The sequence below is a fragment of the Monodon monoceros genome, unplaced genomic scaffold (assembly GCF_005190385.1).
Source record: "Monodon monoceros isolate NGI ecotype Baffin Bay Population unplaced genomic scaffold, NGI_Narwhal_1 Super_Scaffold_13, whole genome shotgun sequence".
NCBI classification, from domain to species: domain Eukaryota; kingdom Metazoa; phylum Chordata; class Mammalia; order Artiodactyla; family Monodontidae; genus Monodon; species Monodon monoceros.
Window position 1 is genome coordinate 69,273,987 of NW_021703769.1, and position 17,284 is coordinate 69,291,270.

The 17,284-nt window shown below is 47.5% G+C and overlaps 1 protein-coding gene across 9 annotated transcripts in view; it reads left to right on the plus strand.

Annotated features, from left to right (window-relative positions):
• KIAA0556 (KIAA0556 ortholog) overlaps positions 1-17,284 on the plus strand; it is a 201,610-nt gene that overhangs the window by 5,218 nt on the left and 179,108 nt on the right. For 8 of the 9 annotated variants that reach the window (XR_003793117.1, XM_029220374.1, XM_029220375.1 and 5 more), the window contains exon 2: positions 14,875-14,936. Coding sequence is in view for 7 of the 9 variants with exons in the window: in XM_029220374.1 (XP_029076207.1) it covers positions 14,875-14,936 (62 nt within the window). In the remaining 2 variants the exon portion in view is untranslated. Of the gene's footprint in view, positions 1-14,820; positions 14,937-17,284 lie in introns of those variants that run through there. The other variant, XM_029220382.1, reaches the window with a different exon arrangement.

The following is a 17,284-nucleotide window of genomic DNA, read 5'->3' on the forward strand; positions in this document are numbered from 1 at the left end:
AATAAAAAGCAATAAAGTTAACACTGAATTGAAATTCTGCATGGCAAGAGTTCCCTCAGCTGGAGCTAAGTGGAGACTGCCCCCTAGAAGGGAGGTGCCCTTTCCAATCCATCACAGCCTCTACCTGGCTGGCTTCCCTCATTGCCTCTGGTACCTGCCTGGGCCCCTGTAGGCTTTTTTTTTTTTTAATATTTATTTATCTATCTATCTATCTGGCTGTGCCGGGTTTGGTTGCGGCATGCGGGATCTTCGTTGTTGCACGCGGGGATCTTCAGTTGTGGCATGCGAACTCTTAGCTGTGGCCTGTAGGATCTAGTGCCCTGACCAGGAACTGAACCCAGGCCCTCTGTGTTGGGAGCATGGAGTCTTAGCCACTGGACCACCAGGGAAGTCCCCTCTGAAGGCATTTGAAGTTACAGTCCTGCTCTAGTATTAACTGGGACAATTTTGAAAACCTCTGCGTACTTCATTGTGTGCCATACTGTGCTTTACTTGTTCTTTTAGTTTTAATCTGGAAAAAAAAAAAAAGTGGGGGGGGGGATATATTCTCTTCACTGAAGAACTTCATAGTCGAGTGAGAAAGCCAGACATAAACAGATAACTATAGTCCAACATGGGGGTCCCCGGAAGATAACATTTGTAAAGGTCTTCCCCACACCCAAAGCACTCTGGTCCACTGCTGGCTTTTGTAAATAAAGTTTTATTGGAACACAGCCACACCTATTTGCGTACAAATGCACACCAACACTCTATGGCAGTTTTCATATTTCAGTGGCAGAGCTGACTCATTGTGACAGGGAACAGATGGCCCCCGAAGCCAAAAATATTTACTGTCTGGCCCTTCACAGGAGAAGTTTGCCAACTTCTGCTGTAGAAGACCCAGTTTGGTCCTTCAGACAGCTCAATATGATGCTGTAATTGTGCTCATTTTACACCACACAGCTAGTTGGTGGCAGAAGCAGGACTCAGCTGAATAAAGTCTACACTCTAGTGTGTCATCAAAGACCCAGCCCAGCCCTGTCCCTGCCAGTGTGTGGCTAGGTTCTCACACCTGGGGAGTGAGTCTGCGGGTGAGGCTTGCCCGTTAGGCTGGTTTAAAAGACACTGTCCTCTACTACTTTCTCGGCTCCCTCCTGGATCTGACCCTGTGGCTGCTCCTCTGTCCACGTAGGAGGGGCTTACGAGGAGCAACATGGTTGGTTGGAAGGAGGAGCTTGGAGCTGTTCACAGGGCATTTCATGTAGGAATAAGAAAGCATCCGTTGGGGCTTCCCTGGTGGCGCAGTGTTTGAGAGTCCGCCTGCCTTATGCTGGGGTTGCGGGTTCGTGCCCCGGTCCGGGAAAATCCCACATGCCGCGGAGTGGCTGGGCCCGTGAGCCATGGCCGCTGAGCCTGTGTGTCTGGAGCCTGTGCTCCGCAACGGGAGAGGCCACAACAGTGAGAGGCCCGCGTACCGCAAAAAAAAAAAAAAAAAGCATCCGTTAATACCACTGGACTGACTACTGGTGACCCATGGGTTTTTTGTGTTTTTTTAAAGATTTTTTTCATGTGGACTATTTTTAAAGGGACTATTTTTAAAGTCTTTATTGAATTTGTTACAATATTGCTTCTCTTTCAGGTTTTGGTTTTTTGGCCGCTAGGCATGTGGGATCTTAGCTCCCCAACCAGGGATGGAACCTCACCCCTGCATTGGGAGGCAAAGTCTTAACCACTGGACCACCAGGGAAGTCCACCCCATGGGGTTTTGAACAGCCTGACCCTTGTAACCTTAACAATTGCCCTGTGGACATAGCACCTTTAATCGGAGAATTTCCCTGGGGAAGCAGTCCCCCTCCTTTCCCCTATCCCTCTGTTGGTCTCCCTCTTCATCTTTAGACACTCACCCACCCACTCTCATGCCCAGAGGTTTTATAGTGGGCTGAACTGGGTCCACAGATGTGTTTTCCCACATTTAAAAATAATAATTCCCCATAAAAACCTGGACATTTCAGTCTCTTGATGAAAGGGAGCTTTAGCCCTGGGGCTGTGTAGACCTGCCTTCCCACACAGCCCCAGTGGCCACCCCCTTGACCTTGGGCATGTGATAACAGTTTGAGTCAGTCTTCTGGCTGGTGGTGCCAGTCATTAAGTGTTTACTTCTTGCATTGAGAATACTGGCCTGACCCTACAGGCATCTGTGATTTCAGCCCCTAGCCAAGCCACCTCAGAAAGCTGGCCATCTTTTGAGCACCCCGTATCCTTGCCCACCTCCCTGCCTCGCCTTTGCTGTGCTCCCTGCCAACCGTGCCCTTCTTTCATGTCACTTTCACACTGTAGATTACTGTGAGTAACGTCACCTGCAGTCTTAATTCCTCCCACGCTGTGGAATCCTGTGGCCTCTCAGGCATGGTGCTGTATCACAGGTACTGGGCTCCACGCCTTTCTCCTCTGTGGGTAGAGACCCATTCTTGTTCCTTTGCATGCCCAACACTTGGCCCAAGGACTGGCACAGGGAGATGCCCATGAGTGTTTGCTGGGTTGACATTGTAACCAGGAAAGAGATGAATCCATTTGTTCCTTAGTGAATTGCTGGCTGGTCTCCATTAAGCAGAGAAAAAGCCCTTGTAGACAAGCCTCCGGGCGAAGTTCCAGAGACCTCAGCTGGTTTCTCTTTCTCTGGTGGACAAGTATGGTTCCTCCAGACTCTGTCCTTTGCAGCAATTCAATGCAGTCCTAATAATATACTCTAGCCTAGCTACCTTTACTATACCCCAGAGCCTCTAGTTTTATTTTGTTCTTCCTCAGCTTTTCAGTTGGCATTCTTATGCTCCCCCATTCCCTATCCCAGTAAAGTCACTGTCACTCCTACCTCCCGACTCATTTTGGAGTCCGATGCTATTATACCTTGACCACCCTTAGCTGATGGATTCTCCAGACACAGCCCCTGACTTATGTCCTTAGGGGACAGGAAAGTTACAGGTGAATGCAGCACCTGGCAGGAAGTTGGAATATCACAGATGTCTAGTCACCAACCACAGGTCCCCTGCAGGGACTACAACACTTTTCTAAACTCTAAGTGAACTTGCAATGCATTGTGTGTGTGTGTTTCCACTCCAGAGGGTCCCAAACTAATTAGATACATTGTATGAACCGACATAAAATCACAGAAGGTTAGAGCTGGAAGGGACTTGACAGATCTAGTCCAGGATCCCATTTGGGGAATGCTGATATATCTCAGAACACTGAGGATCCTGTAGAGAGGTCATAAGTTTAGAAGCCTGCAGGGACCAGGCAGGTAATATAATGGCGGCAGTGGCCAGGGTTTATTTCATTATGCTGATTTGCGTGGGGCTTTTTCAACACCTAAATACACTTTGCATATCTGGGAATTTCCTAAAGAAATATGTTGTCTACTAATTTTTTTAAATTAATTTATTTTTGGCTGTGTTGGATCTTCGTTGTTCGGTGCGGGCTTTCTCTAGTTGCGGCGAGCGGGGTCTACTCTTCATTGCGTTGCGCGGGCTTCTCATTATGGTGGCTTCTCTTGTTGCAGAGCACAGGCTCTAGGGCGCATGGGCTTCAGTAGTTGCAGCATGCAGGCTCAGTAGTGATGGTGCACGGGCTTAGTTGCTCCGTGGCATATGGGGTCTTCCCGGACCAGGGGTCGAACCCGTGTCCCCTGCATTGGCAGGCGGATTCTTAACCACTGTGCCACCAGGGAAGTCCCTCTACTAATTTCTTGAAGTACGTGTCTTCCTCCATCTCTCTGTCATCTATACAATAGAGATAATAAATGTATTCACCTCCTAGGGTTGTTGTGAAAATTAACTACATTAGTAGCTGCCAAGCCCTTAGATCAGGGGTTGGCACATGAGAAGTACACGTGTTAAGTACTTTTGATAATGATGTTGATTCACTCTTGCTGGAGACGTGGACACATGAACCTTCACTTGCATCTTTACTGTAGGGAAAAACCTCAGACCTGCCGATAACGGCAACTTGGACTTGACCTCTGTGATAGGGAGGCAACTGGGGAACAGGGAGGGATGGGAGGGCACCATGCCATCTGGTGGGCATTGCCCTCAGCTCCTGACAATGGCTGCCAGACAGGAACGCAGGTCCTGTGTTGACAGATTTTTCAGTCTTTCAAAAGAATCCAGAACTCAGGATTTTTAAATGTGACATCCATCTCCCAAGCTTTAAATGTTGGCTGGGAAAAAAAAAAAAATCTTTCTTAACAGTTTGGAGACCAGACAAATGTATATGGGCTGGGTTCAGCCAGCGAGTGACTTTGGATGTAGTCTGATCACTGTTATTTATCAGATGTGGAGGCCGAGGCACGGGGTGTAGTTAAGAGCCCCCGATGGGCAGCCCAAGAGCAGGTGAACAAGGCTCAGATCGCTTTCAGTCCGGCACCCCTACCCATACCACAAAGCCTTTCTCGTAATGAGCCTGCGCAGCAGAAGTTCTGCCTCCTGCCTCCACTGGGATGGAGATTTCATTTTAAGCCTGCAGAGTGGAACTATGAAAACCAGGGCCAAGAATTTAGACTCTCCTCTCCCTCTCTTCATGTTGATGCTCACCTGAGCCTTCCTCATCCTGGAAAGCAGTGGAAGGAGCCGAGCTCATGGAGTTAGTCAAAAGGGCTTCGAGGGGCTTCCCTGGTGGCGCAGTGGTTGAGAGTCCGCCTGCCGATGTGGGTTCATGCCCCGGTTCGGGAAGATCCCACATGCCGCGGAGCGGCTGGGCCCGTGAGCCATGGCCGCTGAGCCTGCGCGTCCGGAGCCTGTGCTCCGCAACAGGAGAGGCCACAGCAGTGAGAGGCCCGCGTACCGCAAAAGAAAAAAAAAAAAAACGGCTTCGATTTCTGGCGACTGCTCTTCCCAGCCACGTGATCCCGGCTGGGGGAGGGGCGTTAGTTACTTCATCTCGGTACCTAGACTCTTAAATTGTAAAACGGAGATTAATAGAGTGTAACTGGGAAGAGCTAAATCGGACCCCATGTTTATGTTTCTTTGACTTTAACCTTTGCTTTTCATTGCTTTTGTTATAATCATACACAATGGCCTGACTCAGGGAACTCTGCCCCTCTGCCTGAAAGTTGAACTAAAGTGCCTTTGTTCAGCTCACAGGGAGACAATCTGACCCTGCCCACCTGTGAATGGCTGAAATTAACACGTCCCCTCACCAAAGCTGGCCATTCCAGGAGATGTTTTGCAAGACTGATGGCCCTTTTTACTTTACTTCCTCACCACCTCTCCCTCTCTATTATGCCTTTTTACTTTACTTCCCTCTCTGATTCGGTAAAAGAAACTGGCATCCAGACCCCATAAGATGGTTATTTTGAGACATTAGTCTGTCATTTTCTTGGTCTGCTGGCTTTCCTTATAAAGTCATACTCCTTGCCTCAACACCTCATCTCCAACTTATTGGCCTGTTGTGCGGCGAGCAGAGTGAGCTTGGACTCGGTAACGGTAGGACCTTCCCATAGGGCTGCTCTGAGAACCAAGTGAATTCATCTATCTAAAGCCCTTAGAATGGTGCCCAGCACTTAATAGGCTCTCAGTAACAACTATCAGAGGAACAAATGCATCTTTTTCCTTAGGATTCCGGGGATCTCATGAACCAGTCTCATGTTTTCCAAGATTGTTTGGCTGATCATTTTTTGGAGGGGGATGAAAATACTCAAAAGATACTTGAATTTGGATATACACACACATACACATATTTCCACAAATGCGGTCAGTGTCCTCACTTGTGTTCTATGGGGAGCTGGGATATGGGAGGAGAGGGCTGGGTGGGGTTTGGAGTGGGAGTGCGTTTGGGAGCTTGTATGATGGATACAGAGGTAGATCAAAGTCCATTTTAGCCTGGGAAGCGTGTCATCACGTAGACCACTGATTAGATTACAGATGTGTGGCATTTACTTATCTTCACTCTTTCAAATGAAAAAAATCAATATTTTCCAATTATCTCCAATGGTGTATTTTTTTTAAACTTAATTTCTTTTTGGCTATGTTGGGTCTTCGTTGCTGTGCGCTCCAATGGTGTATTAAACTTACTTTGTCATATTTCATTTCACCATCCCAGAAAGAGCAGGGGGAGAGGGTCAGGAAAGCACATTGCAAGAGAAGATGAAGTCTTTACAGCAGTTCATAATCATGCCTCCTGCCCTTCCAGCATTGTCCATCCAGAAATTTGGTCATTCACTCATTCATCGATTTCAGAAATGTCTACCGACGCCTACTCCCTTTCAGGCACCGTTCCAGGTGTGGGAAATTCAGTGATAAAAAAGCCAGACAAGCAGCCTCTGATTCCACAACGCTGATATCTAGTGAGGCAGGCAGACTACATCAGCAAATAAAGATCAGATAAGTGCTATACAGAAGATTGAAGTAGGGAGGATTGGGGGCTAGCCCACTCTGAGCAAGTGGGTCCCTTTAAGCTGAGATCTGATTGATGAGAAGGAGCCAGCATGAGAAGACCTAGGGGGATGAGGACAAAGGCCCGGAGGCAGGAATGGATCCTGAGTCCAAGGAGCAGAAGAAAGACTGGGGGCTGCAGAGGTGTGAATGTGAGGGAGGGAAAAGGGAAATGTACAAAGTGAAATACACCAGAGGATGGTCAGGCAGGCCGGTGTCATCACTTGGACTTACTGGCCTTATTTTTCGATGGCCGCAGTGGGAAAAGCCAGCAATAGTGGAGGGTGGAGACCTACCAGGTGGCTATTGGAAAGATGACAGGACACGCAAAGGGGTGACTGAGAGGAAGGAGCAGATTCAGGATATGTTTGGGCAGCAGAGTTCAGCGGAACTCCCTCAGATCCACAAACAGCTGTTTCTGCGGAAGGAAACTGCTAACTGCTAAGTACCTACTATGTGCAGGGCAGTGTTCTAAGTGTTTCACGTGTACTATCTTAACCCTAAAAATGGAATTGGAACTCTTAGGATTCCCAAACAGGTAATTAGTGGCTGAGCGAGACAGGCTGACCCAGAGCCTAGCCTCTCAGCCACCGCACAGCATCGTCCCCAGGCTCTCATCTGATTATGAAGCTGGCTGAAGAATGCACGGCTAAGCATTTCTAAACCAAGCAAATGCGCCGAACGGTGTGCAGGTTATAAATAACCATTTCTAGCTGCCAGCTGCTGTTTAGGTTTGGAAAGGAAAAGAGAGTCTTAGCATGACTTGTTTATCTCAGGTAATTTGGCAGTAAACTGGGCCCTGGGAATTTGAGTTATACAGAAAATGCAAAGGAAGAGTGACAGGGATATTGTTTCGGGCTTTCAGAAGACAGGATGTAACTTAAAGGCCCAGAACCAGCCTGGAGGCCCACGTGGAGTATTTGAAGAGAAAAATGTGTCTCAGAGCCAGTGTTTGTTTACTTGGCTCCCAAACAGTCATGCTCTTTGTCTAATAGATTCTGTTCTAATGATGATATTTCCTTAAAGAGGTCTCCCTTCCCCCTCCCCAAAAAGGGTCCATGGCATTGAGATAAGGAAATAACGGGAGGAGTGGGAGATTTTCCCATCTTCTGCCTAGTTGTCTACTAGGTTAGAAACTAGAGGCCTCTTTTGTTGGGCCTGTCCAGAGCTCTAAAAAAATTTTAATTACTTGTCAACATTTAAAGATTAGAAGCTTTCTCATACAACTGGACTTCTCTGGAAAAATCTCACCCAACAAAACTGAGCCCACGTTCCTGCCTGGAAACCTGCAGCTGGAGACGAATAGTGCTTCCTCTTTAGGCTGGGCAGGTGCTTGCCAGACTGCCCTGTCCCCACCCTGCCACACGTGTCTCCGCAGAGGCTGTAGGTTCAGGAGGCTGGGATGGGGCTGAAGGCGGGTGTGGGGTGGCGTAGAAAGGCCAGTGGGGCTGGAGCTCTGGCATTCCTGGAGGTGAAGAAGGTGTGCAGGCAGGCGGGCCACAGGATGTAGTGAACACGGGATTAGCAGCTAGCTGATGGCTTCTTAACCCCAGTTCTTTCTCTTCATTGCTCTGTGACCTTGGGCAAGTTACTCTGCTCCTCTGAGCCTTGCGGCTTTGTTGTTTCATATGCTAGTGAGGGAATCCCAAGAACTATCACCTGGGGAGGAACCTGACCATGCCCGGTAAACACTAGGAAACCACGAGTTCCAGACAAGCCATCTGGACAGGTCTCAATCTTCCTTTCCTTTTTTTCTTTTTCTCTTTTTCCTTTCTCATCTTGTCTAGACGTTTCATAAAAAAAAACTTAGCCCTCAAGTAAACGAGCAGGTCACCACCAGCCTACTGGCTTAGCTCAGAAACTGTTGTTTCAATGTCCAGAAACCATATTTTGTCATCATTTCATTCTTAACTCTCACACATTACAGACTGATCTCTTAAAAGAAGGCAGCTTGTCCTCCGAAAATACTGTGTCCTTTCGAGCATGCTTCGGGGTCCCGAGGTCCATGGCGGCTACTCTTGTCTCCCTCCGGCAGACCACACCCTTGGACCTTAGGTGGGAGTGTCCACAGCGTTTCTCACTATATTTTTAAAAAATCTGAACTAGCCCTTTTGGACATTTAATGTTTTGGTTTTTTTTTGCGGTACACGGGCCTGTCACTGCCGCGGCCTCTCCCGTTGCAGGGCATAGGCTCCGGACGCGCAGGCCCAGCGGCCACGGCTCAGGGGCCCAGCCGCTCTGCGCGGCATGTGGGATCTTCCCGGACCGGGGCACGAACCCATGTCCCCTGCATCGGCAGGCGGACTCTCAACCACTGCGCCACCAGGGAAGCCCCACATTTAATGTTTTAAGTTTATTTTAGTTTCTTGAGTAGGAAGAAGAACTTCATCCAACTAAATCATTCAAAAATAAAAACAATATAAAAAGTTTACATTGAGAAGTCGCTCTTGGGCATGTGCCTTCCAGGCGGTTCTTTGTACAAACAGAACCAATACGAGCATATATTCTTTTCTTTATATATAAGTTCATTTGTACCATTTTTTTTAGAGAAATCTGTTTTTATAGGTGTTTTTTGTTTTTTAAAAAAATTATTTTATTTATTTATTTTTGATTGCATCTGGTCTTTGTTGCTGCACGCGGGCTTTCTCTATTTGCGGCAGGTGGGGGCTACTCTTCGTTGCGGTGCGCGGGCTTCTCATCGCGGTGGCTTCTCTTGTTGCAGAGCACGGGCTCTAGGTGCGTGGGCTCAGTAGTTGTGGCTCACAGGCTCTAGAGCGCAGGCTCAGTAGTTGTGGCGCATGGGCTTAGTTGCTCTGCGGCATGTGGGGTCTTCCCGGAACAGGAATCGAACCCATGACCCCTGCACTGGCAGGCGGATTCTTAACCACTGCGCCACCAGGGAAGTCCCAGGAGCATATATTCTTATTTTCCCTCTTTCATAGAGAAAAAATTGCATACTACGTCAACTATCTCCCCCTTGAGTTCATTTAACATATGGTCATATTACCAGCTTGCCATTCTTTCACTCAGTATTCCATTTCCATTGTGTGGATCCAGCCAGTCCCCACTGTGATAGACTTATAGGTCACTTCTAATATTTTCCATTGCAAATTATGATGCAGTGAATACCTTGTGCGTGCATTTGCTTCCTATTTGTGGAGCTATTTCTTCCCGGTAGGTTCCTAGAAGTGATATTGCTAGCTTAAAGGGATACTGCCAAAAGCCTTTTTGAAGATATTGCCAAGATCCCCTCCACAGAGCCTGTATCATTTTATATTTCTCCCAGCAGTGCTCGAAAATGCCTGCTTCCCAGATCTTGCCAACAGTACATTGTCAAACCTCTGGAATTTTGCCAATCCAATGGGTAAGATTAAGTGGCATCTCTGGGATATTTGCCATTTGAATTAAACTACATAGATATATAAAATGAGAACAGGGTGAGCCCTTATATTTGGACTGCAGAAGAAATAAGCTCGTTTTAGTAACCTAGTAGAAGCACCATCACCCCAGTTGGGAGAAACAAGTTCTTCATTTAAAACTCCTTTTCGATGGGGAGGTCCCTGCATGGTCTTGGATTTCCGTTGAGTTGCCTTTATTCTCCAAAGCCCAACCCTGCTTGCCAAGGCTGAGCGTTGTACCTGAGTGGATGGGCGTTGAGTGTCTAATGCCAACCTGCCTTTCCACATTTGGCACTTAATGGCAGTTTTCTGGCTAATGGGGAACTCCATCTTCCTTGATCCTTGGGGAATCATTTTGTTCTAATCCCCTTATTAATTACTCTAGAAGTCCAAAGTACATTAAAAAGCTGCATCACAGAAAGAAATCCTTAAGTCAGACTCCCTCTCTAGTACATGCTGGCCTTCTCAGACTTGTCTTTAACCTGACCGAGGGGCAGTGTATTCTAGTGGTTAGGAGTGCAGGCTCTGGAGCGAAACTACCCCGATTCAAATCCAGGCTCCTATACTCACTAGCTGTGTGATATTAGGCAAGTTTCCTAACCTCTTTGGGTCTCCGTGCCCACCTTGGACAAGTGGGATAATAATAGTACCTATTTCATAAAGTAGCTATAAAGAGTACATGAGGGGCTTCCCTGGTGGCGCAGTGGTTAAGAATCTGCCTGCCAGTGCAAGGGACACGGGTTCGGGCCCTGGCCCGGGAAGATCCCACATGCCGCGGAGCAGCTAAGCCCGTGCGCCACAACTACTGAGCCTGTGCTCAGGAGCCTGCAAGCCACAACTACTGAGCCCACGTGCCACAACTACCGAAGCCTGCGTGCCTAGAGCCCATGCTCGGCAACAAGAGAAGCCATGACAATGAGAAGCCCGTGCACTGCAACGAAGAGTAGCCCCCTCTCGCCGTAACTAGAGAAAGCCCGTGTGCAGCAACGAAGACCCAACGCAGCCAAAAAATGAAATAATTAATTAATTAAAAAAAAGAAAAGAGTGCATAAGTTGGTTCATGTACTTAGCTTGGAGCTCCGTGCCTGGCACATAAGAAACCCTGACCGAGGTGAGCTCACGTGGTGGTGATGATGATAGTGATGCTGGCGCCGGTGCTGGTGCGGGCGATGATGACCATTGGGAGCACACTGAGCCTGACCACCTACAAGCTACCCTCCTCTGGCCTGAGTAAGCAGCTCAATCACTCACCCTCAGTTTGTTTCTCATTTCTTCACTGGCTTGTTCTAATGGGAATAGCTCTGTCCACCTGAAACAAGAGTCAGCAAACTACAGCCTGGGCACCATATCTGGCTTGCTGCCTGTTTTTGTGAATAAAGTTTTATTGGAACACAGCCGCACCCATTTGTTTACATATTGTCTATGGCTGTTTTCACGCTCCAGTGGCAGAGTTGAGTAGTTGCACCAGAGACCTTATAACCTCATGACTTCATGGTCTATAGACTAAAAAAATATTTACTCTCTGGGCCTTTACAGAAAAAGTTTATTGACCCCTGATCTAAAGGAGTGTCTGTGAGGATGCAGGAGATGAAGCCTGTGCATAGAACCTGGACCATAGCAGGTGTCTGGTACAGTGGAGCTATATCAACTAAGGGTTTAAGCTTCAGGAGCTCAGTGCCTGGTTCTTGCCACCATCCCCGCCCCCGCCCTCTCCTCCTACCCCAAGATGAAAAACAGAGGGAATAATTACAATATCAATAGCTTAATTAGAAATACCGTAAAATTATATTTTGCATGTGTATTTTACCACGTACCATGCATTTCCAAATGCACCAGATATTACACATGCACATTAGTCAACAACAGTGGATATAAAATCTGTGTCCTGGAGGCTGTACTTTACAGGAGGTTTAAGGCTCTTTTTCAAGGGGAATTTTTTTTTTTTTCCCAAGGGGAATTTTGACACTGATTTTCCCGGGCCTGAGGACTTCAGAAGCTAACATCCAAGGAAGACACAACTTCCCTCTAAATGGTAGTGATGAATATTATTATCTGCATCCAGAGCAAAGTAAAACGAAAGTGTCAGAATCTTCTAACCACTGAAAATTAATCCTAAGTGCAGATAAAATCTCTCTGAAATCCTAAGTGGGAGACCGGTATTATATTTACGACAATTCCATGCAGTCCCTTTTTCTTTTCCCCAGGCACACATCTGTTTTCTAAAGTGAGGTGTACACGTGGTATTTACATGTGGCCTTATTTATTGTTTCCTGGCTGAGGCTGGCAGGTCACCTTGCAAAATGCAGAGGAACACCCCCTTAATTTTGCAAGCAGCATATATCGATATTAATGTCACCTTCTTACCCCTCCCTAAGTCGCTGTGAGGATAAAATGAGATCTAGGTAGGAAGCTAGCTACTCAGAGAAGCTAAGTGCAGTAGACAGGCACAGTGTAACCAGGTCCCTTCTGTCCTTGGGGAGAAGGAGTCGTCTCCACGTCGAGCTACCTGGAGGAGAGAGGGGCTCAGTGGGGCGAGGACAGAGGCATTCGATAACAAATGTGCATAATTAGAGTGAATTATCTTCATTGGAAAATAAGCAAATTATTTTCCAATTTAATGAATAAAGGAGCTTCTAATTAGCTCCAGTAGAGAGATTTGCTTGCAAATTTCAGTGGTTAAGCTCTCTGTTCTTTGCATTAATATTTTCTTTTTATGGCTCACCTGAATCTTTTTTTTTTTTTTTACTGTTCTTTATTAGTATAAAAGAACTTTAGAGATGGAAAGCAAACCCAGAGATAATTCAGTCTAATCCTCATTTTTAAAAAATAGGAAGAAAATATGGCCCATAGAGAACCTGTTGGATCTCGTGAGTTATCTAAGATCTCATAACTGGTCAGCGATCCACTGGACTGGATCCCCAGGCATGAGTCTGACCATAACAGGAAGGGCCTCAGCCGGACCCTGGGGTCTGCCGTGTTCACCCCCGAACTAGCACTGTTTCCCTCCCGCTCCCTACCCTTGCTCTGGGCTTTTCTTGGCTCTGCTGACGTCTTACTTGCCTCACACTGCTTCTGCCGCTAGAGCACCCTGGCCTGCCAGCACAGCATTCCTGCCCTCCAGCCTGCTCTGCGCCCTTCCAGCTCCAGACCCACCTCCCAGCTCCTGGTCCTGCATTGCGTGGCCTACTACCTGGTATGTCATCCTCTCTGGTCGACCTTAGGGCCTACCCTGAGGCCTTGACTGACAGCCAGAGCAGGTGTGGATGAGGGTTTGGGGGAGCTGTCCACCCAAGCTCCTGCCCTAGAGCATCAGGGATCAGGAGGTTACGATAAGATTGACAACAACCCAGATCACCTGATCCCTAAATCCTGGGCTTTTTTTTTTTTTTTTAGTTAATAAACTTTATTTTATGGAGCAGATTTAGGTTCATAGCGAAATTGAGTGGAAAGTACAGAGAGTTCTCATATACCCCCTGTCCACGTATGTAAAACCTCCCCCACTATCGACATCCCCCATCACAGTGGTATCTTTTCCTGGGTTCTTTTTCATCTTTAAACCCTAGCTTCTTTGTCTTAAGGCAAAAAAAAAAAAAAAAAAAAAAAATAGGCAACAGACACACACACAGAGAGAACCTAATCTAAGTGGGTGTCTGTGGAACACAAAGGCAAGCATGAAGTTGGTTTCAGATCTGTTCATTCTGTCTTGGCATTCTGTGTTAGTCTGTCCCCAAGGCCAGTGGCTGGTGGCTGCTCACACATGGAGGTAGCCCTGCTCCGGCCCTCTATCCTCTCTCTCGGAATCAATTTCAGTGTTAGGGGCTGGGATTCTGATTGGCTGCAACTGGGTCAAGTGCCCATACCCAGTGCAGCATATGAAGTTCAGGGTATGGGGTCATGTACAGTCATGGCTGCCACAGGACCCCACTGTGGTGATGGGGAGGAAGAAAAGAGAGAAGGGAGCAGTCTAGGGTGTCATTATGAGCTGAGCAGATACCCCCAAAGATGTCTACCATACCATGATACTGTACATCCTGGGGTCTCCTATAAACAGCAGCCTCTTCTCTACATCCTCTTATGTATTGGCCCCAAGTTTGGCCAGTGCCAGAAGTTCATCTTTGGACCTTTGCTCTTTCCCTTATTCTCACATTTTTGGAAAGAGCATCATCCCTTGACCTGAGCTTTATCACTCTCTGTGAGCCCCTCTGCAAGTGACCTCATCCAAAGACAAGCGTCTTTCTCTCAGATTCGGTCCCCATCTCTCGCCTCTCAATAAGTCATCACTAAGCCTTTTTGTTGCTGCCTTCAGAGTGCTCCTGGCTAATGGGACATACGGTTGTGGCACTCTAGAAAATAGCCACCTGAGAGTGAAGCTGGACAATTTGGGAGACACACTGGCAACGTGCAGTGAGGCTCGCATCTTATGTTTTAAAACCAAGGCGATCCATTAATTTCCCATCAAGGATTCCTTTTATAATGGACACTTCCATCGAAGTTGTAAAAACTGCACTTGGAATAGCATATTTAAACATTCTGATGTCCATCTGTGAAATGTATGCATAACTTCAATATTAGTTTTCTAGTTTTCCGAGAAAAGCAACAATTCTCTCTGAAATTGCCCCATCATGTGAAATGCAGGTGATTACTGCTAATTCACATCTGCACCAGCACCTATGTGGCGAGTTTGGGGGTTTGGTGCAGTGTATTCGCACACACTCTTCAAAGGTTATGTGTATGTGCACAGTGGAAGGCATTTTATATAACTCCAATTTAATAAAAATGTAATTCGACTGGGAAAAACTAGTCTGTCAGCCCTTGCAGAGTGCAGATAATGTTCCAGATTAAAGAGTGGAGGCTTTGTTCATTACAGTCAAATAATATGAGTGTGTGAATTACCATTTCATTGCCGTTGGTCTATTTCAAGAGTATGCCATTTTCCCATTATCATAATAGGCTACATTTTCTTAAAATCACTTGATTGCGATTGGTCCCATCTATTAGGTTTGCAAATAAAAAGCTTTTGTGGTGATAAACTAGCTGTTTTAAAACAGCCTTAATCTGTTTCTGCTTTTGAACAGCTACAGGTCAGACTCTGCAGAAGGCTGAGAGAAGCCGGTCCTGGTCTCGGGAGAAAAAGGAGGTAAATGAGTCACTGGGGAGGGCAGGTGGGAGGCAACTCTATTTAAAGAGACCTGAGGGAGTGGGCTGGTGATTAAGTATCCCTGGATCTCCTGTTCTTTTCCCTCATTCTCAACTGGAGTTATCAACCCAGTGTCACTTATAGTAATAATCTCTTACCGAATGTATCAGTTAGCTTTGGCTGTGTAACAAGTCACCCAGATTTTAGTGACTCAGAACAACCACAGATTTAGTTCATGATTCTGAGGGTCAGCCATCTGGGCTCAGCTTCCCCAGGCAGTTCTGCTGATGGGCCAGGCTCTGCTGACCTCAGCTGGGCTCACTTATGCATCTGCAGTTAACAGAGGTGTTGCCCTGGGGCTGCCTGAACATCAGTTAGGGTGCTTTAGTTCTCCTCCGATGTTCTCCCATCCTCCAGCAAGCCAGCCAGGTTTGTTCACATGGGGACTCAGGGGTTCAAGAGCATGAGATTGGAAGACGCAGGATCTCCTGAGCTCTAGGCTCAGCACTGGCATGGTGTCGCTTCTGCCACTTTCTGTTCTTTAAAGCAAATCACAAGGTCAATGCAGGTTCAAGGGGTGGGGGAACAGGCCTCACCTCTTAATGGGAAGAGCTACAAAATATTGAAATATACCACATTCTTGAAATTTACCATTCTTGAAATTTTTGAAATTTACCACACTGAGCCCACCTGCACTGTGCTGGGCACCAGGGCCAGGACTAAGGGAGGGATGAGAGACAGTCCTTGACTCAGGGTGTGCACAGCGTAGTTGGAAGGGATGTGCAATGAGATCATTACAATACAGTGTGAGAGTGCCAGTACAGGGAGAGAAGGGCAAAGAGTGGGATTTCAATACGGAAAAAGGGTCACCTACCTCTGCCAGTAGTATCAAGAAAGGCTTTGCAGAAAAGCGGATGTAAAGACCAACTCTTGAGGGTGAGTCGTTTTCCAGGCCAAGTAAATAGCATGGTCAAAGGCAGAGAGATGGGACTTCCCTGGTTGCACAGTGGTCAAGAATCCGCCTGCCAATGCAGGGGACATAGGTTCGAGCCCTGGTCTGTGAAGATCCCACATGCTGTGGAGCAACTAAGCCTCTGCGCCACAACTACTGAGCCTGCACTCTAGAGCCCGCGAGCCACAACTACTGAAGCCCATGCGCCTAGAGCCCATGCTCCACAACAAGAGAAGCCACCGCAATGAGAAGCCCACGCACCGCAACAAAGAGTAGCCCCCGCTCGCCGCAACTAGAGAAAGCCCGCGCGCAGCAACGAAGACCCAACTCAGCCAAAAATAAATAAATAAATACATTTAAAAAATAAGTATACAAAGGCAGAGATATATGAATAAGGAAAGCTGCAAGATCATTGAGCCTGAGGTGGGAAGTGGCAGTTAGGACCCATGAATTACTGAAGGGCCCTTCAATCAAGACCCAAGCTTGTGGGAGTTTACATTTGAGTCTTACCTAGCGGCTGATGGGAGCAGGAGTGTGAAGCCTTCTTGCTCATCATCAATATCAACCAATCCTGAAATTCGTCGACACTTAAGTACTCACACTCTTGACTGTAAACTGACCTGATTCCAAAGACAAAAGGGAATTTCTCTGGCTCAGCTGGGTCCAGCGGCTCAAAAATGGCCACTAGACTTGATTCTTCTGTCTGCAGCTCATGGCTCTGCTTCCTCAGTGTTGGCCTCACCCCAGCCAGCTCTAAGGAGGCAGGTCAGTGTTGGCTTGCAAAGGGCCTTGTGTGCTTTGCTGTGACTTTCATCCTGTCTCCTGTTGCCTCCTTTCTCAGCTGTAGCCAGAAGAGCCAGTGTGGCTTTCCTCCTTCTTGGATCGACCTGCCTGGGATGAGGGCTGGGAGATAACTTAGGAACTTGGATGCTGCTGCAAAGACCTCCATGTCAGCCCCAGTGGACACTCTAGAAGCTGAACCAGGGTGGGTTTTCCCACTCCTTTCTGGTGGAGGCGTTTTTCTGGAGGCAGGAGCAGGTGTCCTTGTCTCCACAAAGTCCTTCCAGAAACCTCAAGGTGGAGGAGCCACAATGGGAGTGAGCGCAGACCTGCAGGCACCAGGTCTCCCTCGATTAAGTAACCAAGAGTGAGGGACTTCCCTCGTAGTGCAGTAGTTAAGAATCTGCCTGCCAGTGCAGGGGACATGGGTTCAATCCCTGATCCGGGAAGATCCCACATGCTGCGGAGCATCTAAGCCCGTGCTCCACAACTACTGAGCCTGCACTCTAGGGCGTGCATGCCACACTACTGAGCCCGCATGCTGCAACTACTGAAGCCCATGTGCCTAGAGCCCGTGCTCCGCAGCAAGAGAAGCCATCCCAATGCGAAGCCCGTG